Source organism: Malus domestica, chromosome 17 (assembly GCF_042453785.1).
Source record: "Malus domestica chromosome 17, GDT2T_hap1".
NCBI classification, from domain to species: Eukaryota; Viridiplantae; Streptophyta; class Magnoliopsida; order Rosales; family Rosaceae; genus Malus; species Malus domestica.
In genome coordinates this window covers 1,216,657-1,224,856 of record NC_091677.1, presented here as the reverse complement: position 1 = coordinate 1,224,856, position 8,200 = coordinate 1,216,657, and the positions used below count along the sequence as shown (strand labels likewise).

The 8,200-nt window shown below is 38.1% G+C and overlaps 2 protein-coding genes and 1 long non-coding RNA gene across 3 annotated transcripts; 2 read left to right on the top strand and 1 right to left on the bottom strand.

Annotated features, from left to right (window-relative positions):
* The first annotated feature begins 854 nt into the window (after nucleotides 1-854).
* LOC103404241 (uncharacterized membrane protein At3g27390-like) lies at nucleotides 855-4,886 on the top strand. The gene is made up of 11 exons (XM_008343135.4): nucleotides 855-1,223; nucleotides 1,348-1,523; nucleotides 1,916-2,024; nucleotides 2,173-2,368; nucleotides 2,481-2,617; nucleotides 2,845-3,133; nucleotides 3,452-3,558; nucleotides 3,646-3,784; nucleotides 3,916-4,111; nucleotides 4,220-4,463; nucleotides 4,550-4,886. The coding sequence occupies exons 2-11, from the start codon at nucleotides 1,430-1,432 to the stop codon at nucleotides 4,809-4,811; spliced, it is 1,773 nt and encodes a 590-aa protein (XP_008341357.3). The 5' UTR covers nucleotides 855-1,223; nucleotides 1,348-1,429; the 3' UTR covers nucleotides 4,812-4,886.
* Nucleotides 4,887-5,483: 597 nt separating this feature from the next.
* Nucleotides 5,484-6,593, top strand: LOC103404539 (early nodulin-like protein 21). The gene is made up of 2 exons (XM_008343468.4): nucleotides 5,484-5,814; nucleotides 6,119-6,593. Exons 1-2 carry the CDS (start codon nucleotides 5,619-5,621, stop codon nucleotides 6,448-6,450), a joined length of 528 nt encoding a protein of 175 aa, XP_008341690.1. The 5' UTR covers nucleotides 5,484-5,618; the 3' UTR covers nucleotides 6,451-6,593.
* Nucleotides 6,594-7,257: 664 nt separating this feature from the next.
* On the bottom strand, nucleotides 7,258-7,731 carry LOC103404242 (uncharacterized). The gene is made up of 2 exons (XR_524299.4): nucleotides 7,600-7,731; nucleotides 7,258-7,440 (listed from the first exon to the last, which is right to left on the bottom strand). It is a non-coding gene; the product is annotated as an uncharacterized lncRNA (long non-coding RNA).
* Between the last annotated feature and the right edge of the window lie 469 nt (nucleotides 7,732-8,200).

The window sequence follows — 8,200 nt, the reverse complement described above, 5'->3', positions numbered from 1 at the left end:
ACATGCTTTTGAGTGTGTGGAGCCTGTCTAAAAAAATTGATCAAATCTATCAAAGTATTGTTTGGATTTTGATTATTTCAAAATTATTTAAGTCGGAAAATGTTCTCAAATATATTATGGGGCGAACTTGTGAAACCAATTTTTTTATATAACTTTTTACGTTTGTTTTTGTAGAGTTTAGTTTGTAATTTATTTTTAACTATTTGAACTGTCTATATTTTTGCGCGATATATTTGTGTTAGGAATATAACTCAACAATATGGGCAACTTATCAAGATGATATTGATCTAATGGTGACACGAGACTTGTAGCTCGGTTAAAAAGTTTTATTTTACACGGTTTTGAATTTGATTCTCTATTTTTTTAAGTATCCGTTTGTATTAAATAAAGATAGAAAAAGAAAAAAAAAAGCAATTTGATAAAATAGTGCTAATTTGTCAATTACTTAAGGTGATATCCAACTGAGTTGTCCGAGTTAGCCCCAGTTTGGGGTTGAGGTGATTTAAAAAAAAGCTCATATGAAAAAAAGCTGGGAGTGTTTTTGGTGTTTGGTAAACTTAAAAAAAAGGGCTTATTTTGGAAGCTGCTGTGAAAATAAGCTGAAATCAAAGGAAAAAGCTGAAGCTGCAATTTGTAGCTTTGGAAAACTGGCTTTTTTTCAAAGCACATAGAACTACAGTGCTCCTTTAATGAAAAGATCCACTATCAGACTGCTTTTTTTTCCAAAAGCACTTTTACAAAAAAGTTTACCAAACACTCTGCTGATTTATTTCACAGCCGCTTATTCTCACAGCACAGCCGCTTATTCTCACAGCAGTTTTTTTTCAAAGCACAGCAATACCAAACCAGCCCTTAGTGTGTTGTGTTCAATTTTCTAATTTTTTGGAAACTTGTGTTCATTTTTCTTTGGTGTAATGAGTTATTTTCGTCCCAAATATCCAATACGATACGAAGGGAACCTCAACTTGCTTTGGTTTCAAGTGAACAAAAATCTCGGAGGTAAAATATGGCTAAAGCATCCTTCTCCTTCAGCACCTCATCCTGATTCCTGGACACCATTCACAATCCTCCCGCCACTTCGAAACGTTTCTCAGCCGCCTTCATATCGTTTCACAAATTACAGACCCCATGTGATTGTTTGTTATTTAAAGTTCATATTTTTGAACTCCAACGTTCAAAAATCAAAACTTGAAGCCAGAAGAAGGGTAAATCAGAGAGTCTGAGTAAGTTTCTGATATGGGTTTTCAACTTTTCACTTTTGGTGAACTGGGTGTGTGGTTTATTGGTGTTTTTTAACTGTTTCTGTCAGTAAAACTGGTTTTTTTTTTTTCTTTTTCCCGCCTGCAGGTTTGAATGGGAGTGTGAGATGGGTTTTTGTTGATGTGTGAAGATCTGGTTTTGTGAGGAGGACTGAGGAGTAAGGAGGAAGATGGAACCTCCAAGGGGTGTTTTGGCTACTCTGTGGAACTTCATCTGCTTTCTTCCTTACTTCATTGGCCTTCTGATTCTTGGCAGCATTAAAGGTAACTCAAAAACTGATTGTGTGGTTGTTTTATGGATTAATTTCTGAGTTTTAATGGAAAATTGATAACTTTTTGGAACTTTTATGTTGTTATTTTCCTGAAAGTTTACAACTTGGGTTCTTGATTTTCATTTCCCATTTAGTCGAATCGATGTTTTCTGCTGGTTCCGGGCTTGGCAGTTGTTTGGCTGTTTTGAATCCATTGCATGTAATAAGAACTCTAGGCCTTGTGGATACATTCCGAATGTTGCTTTGAGAAATTTGAATCGGCTTCAATCTTGAAATGGTTTGTTAATGTTGATATTAGGAGTTGATTGATTAGTTAAGAGACATTTGCTTGAAAGAGTGATATAAGGAAGGCATTTTAAACCTAATATCCAAATATTGTTTCAGGTATCGTTTTATGCCCGTTGATATGCCTCATCATGACAGTAGGAAACACCGGTATCATACTCGGTCTTTGGCCAATACACTTTGTCTGGACCTATTATTGCGTTTTGAGGTGCGTCCCTTGGCCTCTATCTTCTAATTTCTATGTTTCATAGTTATCTCTCTCTCTTGAATCTCATTCTCATGTTGTGTTTAAAGCAATAAAACAATAAGAATAACTTCCTCGCGATTCTTCTTTTTATATATCTATTTTTTTTCAGATCTAAGAGATTAGGGCCAGTACTGAAGATTGTCATCTGCTTATGTGTACTACCTAGCGTCTTGATCTTGTGGCCAGTGGTCGGGATTGTTGGTAGTATTGTGGGTGGAGCAGCATTTGGCTTTTTTTCTCCGATAATGGAAACTTTTCAAGCTGTTGGAGAAGGGAAGACCGATCAATTGTACCACTGCTTTTATGTATGTCTCCAATTTTCATGTTGTCTCATAATTATTTTGTTCTTGTTCCTTGCCGATCGTTCTGTTCTTGTTGCCTCTGTAGCAGAGATTCATCTTTCACAACATTTTTCAGGATGGAACTTGGAGCACTGTCAAAGGGTGCTTCACTATTGTGAGGGATACCAGGGATGTATGTTACTACACTTACTTCTCAATTATGGATGACCTGCAACACGGAGGTCCTCCGGTCACAAAATATTATGAGATTAGGTATGTTGTCTTGTTCTGCCCAAAAACTACTGCTTACTTATTTATGTTTCTATTAGAATATCAATCAGTCAAGTTAGCGATGAAGAAAGAATACGTGATAAGTGTCCTTAACAGTTCAGTTTCATTGATTTTTGCTCTTGTGGTGCAGCCGTTTTGTCTTTTTGTTAGACCTATTCATCATGATCCTTCTTTTCGTCTGACCAGGAAGTTTTTCAACCTTCTTGCAGGCTGCTATATTTTCCTGGGGCTGTTATATTAGCAGTCCTTGGTTTCATGGTTGATATGCCAGTGATCTCATTTATTGCCCTATGCAAATGCCCGTACATGCTCTTCAAGGGGTGGCACCGTTTGTTTCATGACCTTATAGGTCGTGAAGGCCCTTTCTTGGAAACAATATGTGTTCCATTTGCGGGTCTTGCCATCCTACTCTGGCCGTTGGCTGTTGTTGGGGCAGTGTTGGGATCTATGGTGGCTAGTATCTTTCTTGGTGCTTACGCTGGAGTGATCGTTTATCAGGTTATTCATTGCTCATTTTTTTCTCTGACATACTTGGTTGATGTAAGTTGCGTATATTCAGATATTTTTTTTTTTGTGGTTAGAACATGAAATATGTTTAGATTGATTGATTATGTTGTTCATAAGTATAGCTGGAGTCAAACACGTTTGAAACTGGAGAAAATATATCAACATTTCCCCACTTGGAAACACAATAACCATGCATATCAGATAGCAGGATCTTGACACCAATTCAGAAGTGGAGATTTTTCTTATGTCCTTCAGTCCTCCTCACGTAGATTGCAAGTATTAAGATATTTTATAACCTTTATGTTACAGGAATCCTCAATTTGGTCAGGGCTTTGCTATATCGTTGCATCGCTGGCCATATATGATGAACACAGCAATGACATCCTTGACATGCCGGAAGGATCCTGCTTTCCAAGGTTCTAGTCAGCACTCTATACTCTAAAGTTCTGATATGTGGGTGTCTTGTACTTTGACATTATGTAATAGATTTCTTGTAATGACAGGCCAAAGTACCGAAAGAAGGCTGAATTGCTCCGGACCAACTCTCTCTCACTCTCTGTCTCAAGGCCCGGCTCTTTTAAAAATGCTCCCACCCGCTCAGCTTCATTCACTGGTCCTATCATTGAATTGAAGCCCCTTGAGGTACTCTGTGTGTATTATCTGGATGCGTTTGATGATGCGTGGGCAAAAGTATACAGTTTTGAGTTCTGAAAGAACATCCTATTTAGTTCATGGTTTCGGTGCTCATTGAACAACTTTCTTGGCCTGTGTAGTTCATTGATACCTTATTTAAGGAGTGTAAACACCATGGTCAAATATTGGTTGCTGACGGAACTATTACGCTTCAAGACCTTGAAGACGCCAAGTCCAGTCAAGGCAGCAGAGTCATTAGCATTGGCTTACCAGCATATTGCCTTCTTCAGACACTACTGCGATCCGCAAAAGCCAATTCACCAGGAATATTGTTAAGTAAGTCGAATTCTTTTTTCCCTCGCCAGTTAACTTAACAGACCAAATAAACACTTTATTTGATATACTTACTAACTTACTATTAATTTTTATGCGTGATTGATGCAGGTGACAATGGTACCGAGATAACTAGCACAAACAGACCAAAAGAAAAGTTTTTTGATTGGTTTTTCAATCCGCTGTCGATCATCAAGGACCAGATAAAAGCAGAAAACCTTTCCGAAGCAGAAGAGGCTTACCTTTGCAAATTAGTTCTGCTGACTGGGGATCCTTTGAGGTTGAAACAATCGAACATTGGCACACCACCGGAATCAGAGCGTAAACAGGCTGAACTTGACGCATTGGCTCGAAGGTACTGATGCATTTTTTCTTGTATAACAGGATCTGATTTTTTCCCATTTCACTTTTATGATTTGTCCAACTTATCCTGTCATGCAGACTCCAAGGCATCACTAAATCTATCTCGAGGTTTCCAACTTTCAGGCGCCGATTCGAGAATCTTGTCGACGCCATCTCCGATGATCTTGCACAGAATAGTAACGGTAGCAGCAAATCGAGCAGTGGACCTAGAACAGTTCCGAGGTCAAAGAGCGCCTTTGCCCAGCTCTTCAGCCAGAAATCCTTTAGTTTTAGCAATGCAAGCAATCATGGGACTGATCCAGAGTCACGGCTAGTTGTAAGAGACGTGACAATCACATAGTGAATATTGTGTTATAAGTAGTTATGTTTTTAGAGATCTCCTTGTTCATTCCGCAAAGATTTACCTTCTTGTTCATTGTTCATATACCGATAGGAAAGTATTTTCGAGTGTACGTATACATATACAAATGTAGTTTTCAACGTACTGTCATTTGGAAGTGTTTTTAAAATGACTGAAACTGCTTTTAGAGAAAAATGTTTTTGGGTTCCAAAAACAGTTGAAGTGCTTTTTGGAAAAACACATAAGTGGTGCGTTTTCAGGATTCACTTGCGCTTTTACTAAGGTTTGGTTCCAAAAAATTTTTCACTAAAAACACTTCAGTCATTTTAAAAGTATTTCCAGACGAGCAACCAAAACTTCATGTTCGAATTCATCCTCCTCCATATCTCCTATATTCCACCACCATCATTCTGAACGTGCTAATTGCATTACAAATTAGGAAAATTAATGAAAAAGAGTTTGAAAACTTTGAGTTTTAACGAAAATGACAAAATAAAGGGTAAAATAAATAGTACCAAGATTAACATTTTAATGTAAAAATATAATTTTTCGTTAAAATTAATAGAACCGAAAACTTTTCGTTAAAATTCTCTTAAAAATTTGACCGAGTCAAACCAAGTGCCCGGCTTTCATCCCACCCACGTAAACCTCCCACTAAGTGCTAGTGCAGTAACTAACTCTACCCCACTTCTATATTAACCACCCTTCCCACCTCACACCATCTCACACGTTGCAGCCAGTTTTTGCTCGCATAAACAATTTTTCTCCTCGAGAGCTAAAAGAGCTTCTGAAAAAAGCACTTCCCAAATGGCTAACTTCAACTGCAACATGGTTTATCTGTTTTATCTGATGATGGTTTTCTTCTGGTTTGGTCATTTCTCGGCCTCCGCCTTCGAGTTCCAGGTTGGTGGAAACAAAGACTGGGTTGTCCCTCCTGCCAACGACACCAAAATCTACAACGACTGGGCCTCCGAAAACCGTTTCCAAGTCGGCGACACCATCCGTAAGTACAAACGTCATTGCGTGCAAAAAGATTCACTCCCACCACATCAGAGTAGTTTAGAATATCGCTTTTGTTTTGTTCTGTGGGCTTTATGCACACAATGAAACGCAAGTTGAAACTTACTTCTAGTATATTAGAGTAGCTTAGAATATCGTTTTTACTTTGTTGTTACATTGTTTTGGTTTTGTAGGTTTTAATAATTAACTTTTAAGTACACAAGAAAACATGAATCTTCCTCCTAATATATTAGAGTAATTGAGAATATTTCCTTGTCACGAATTTTTTTTTTTTGTTGGTTTTGCAGGCTTTCACTACAAGAAGGATTCGGTGATGGAGGTGACGGAGGCGGAGTACAAGAAGTGCAACTCGACTCGCCCCAACTTCTTCTCCAACACTGGAAACACCGTTTACACGTTGGACCACTCGGGCTCCTTCTACTTCATCAGTGGAGCCGCTGGACACTGCGAGCGGGGACAGCGCATGATAGTTAAGGTGATGGCGGCGGAGGAGGAGGACTTTCCGTCTGGTGGCGACGCCAAAAGATCTTCCGATGCTGCAGTTTCCTCAGTTGGAGTCTTCAAGCATGTTCTTGTTCCGTTTGTTATGTCATATGCTGTTGCTTCTGTTATGTTCTAGTTTGATTGATTAAGTTTAGGGTTGTTAATTTGTAGTCTTGGATGTTGATTAATTAGGGTTTTTATTTCTAGGGTTTTGTTTAATATTAAAACTATGTTAATTTTCGTTAAATTCGTACGTATATCATCTGTTTTCTTTGATCACTAGCTTTTGTTTAATTTGTGACATAAATTAGGGCGACCACAAGCCAACAAGACTTTTCTCGTTTTGTAAAGATTAGAGGAATGTCTATTGTATGCAGTAATTACCTTGCTTGACAAAGAGTCAATTTCTATTGACTCAAATCCGTGATTTTTCGGTCACAAAGGAATAACCTTTCCTTTGGACCAAGCCTCGTCCTCTCATTTTATGATCAAATAGAGGAAATTAAAGTATAAAAAAGAAACATACTTCTCATTCAAATTACTTTGCCACCTTTCTTCCTACAATTTAAATATGTATTAATCTACACAAAAGTATGGGGGACATGGAAAATTAAGTGTTTAAACTTCGAACAAGGATTAATCATCAAAAGCTAGAGATAATTCAATTACAATACTCAAATAATAACATTACTGATTCTCAGAAACACCAAAGCGTGGAGATCTTCACAAACAGCAAAACCATTTTTTCTGCATTCAAATAAGAAGCAACCATTGATACAAAACCCCCGAGAGAAGAACGAATACGAAATAAAATTAAAGTAACCAATTTCGTGGCAGACGTAGATTAGACAAGTTGGTTAGAGCAGTTTCCCGCCCTTGGCCCCTCGTAAACTAGAGTATAGTTCAACATATTGAGATTGAATAATGTTGTTAAGTTAATTACCTCTTGGGGATATTGATTGTTTATTGGTTTGGTTGAAGAGGGAGCCGGAGTCCCATTGTCAGGCGGCCCATTGGTCATCTTCTGATCTCTAGCTCTGGTAAATATCATAGTAAACCCTTCAGCTGATGCTGGGTTGTTCACATCCCAGTCTCCAAATTTAGGCAAGGGCCGTCCCATTTCCGGCTGCACAAAACACACACACATGAAAAATTATTAAGTGTCACCGGTTGTATACATTCATGTGTTTGTCCTTCTCAGCAATATGTGTTGCGTTGAGACAGACGGAATTGAGGCCAAAACATATAAACTCAGAAATGAAATGCAGATGCATAGGTTACTCACCGAGGCCATTCGCAGGAGGAGCGGCGTGCAAACGTGGAGATTCGGAGGAAGACGAGACTGGAAGAGAAGAAGAATGACGAGAGAGAGGAGGCGTGAGTTGTATGTGATAAGGGAGGAAGAAAAGGAGATCGTAGCTAAAGCTTGAACCAATGCAAATGGATGGCATAAATTGTGACGTGAGTAGTTAGTGGTTAGCATGTAGTTGTTCTGTCCATTTGTTGCAAATTCTTAACAATAAAGTCAAATAACACGCCCCCCTCATACTAACATAATCTTCCCTAACAACGTTGGGAGATTCTCGGCTATGTTCAGGTATATATGCTGCTCTTTTATCTCTCACATCACGTGACTGATAGTTATCTATTCTAAAATTAATATTCCCTCCCACTATTTTTAGCCTTTTAACATTTTCATCCACCTCCCACGCTAATTTTCAGATTGGGTGACTTCATGAAAAAAAAAAAAAAAAAAACTAATTACAAAATACACCCGTGAGATTCGGAGTCAATTTCAAAAATTAACACAATATTTCTATTTTTTCACTTCGCTACTTGAAGTACTAAAATTTTAAAATTCAAATCGTTCTTGCATTTCAATGAAA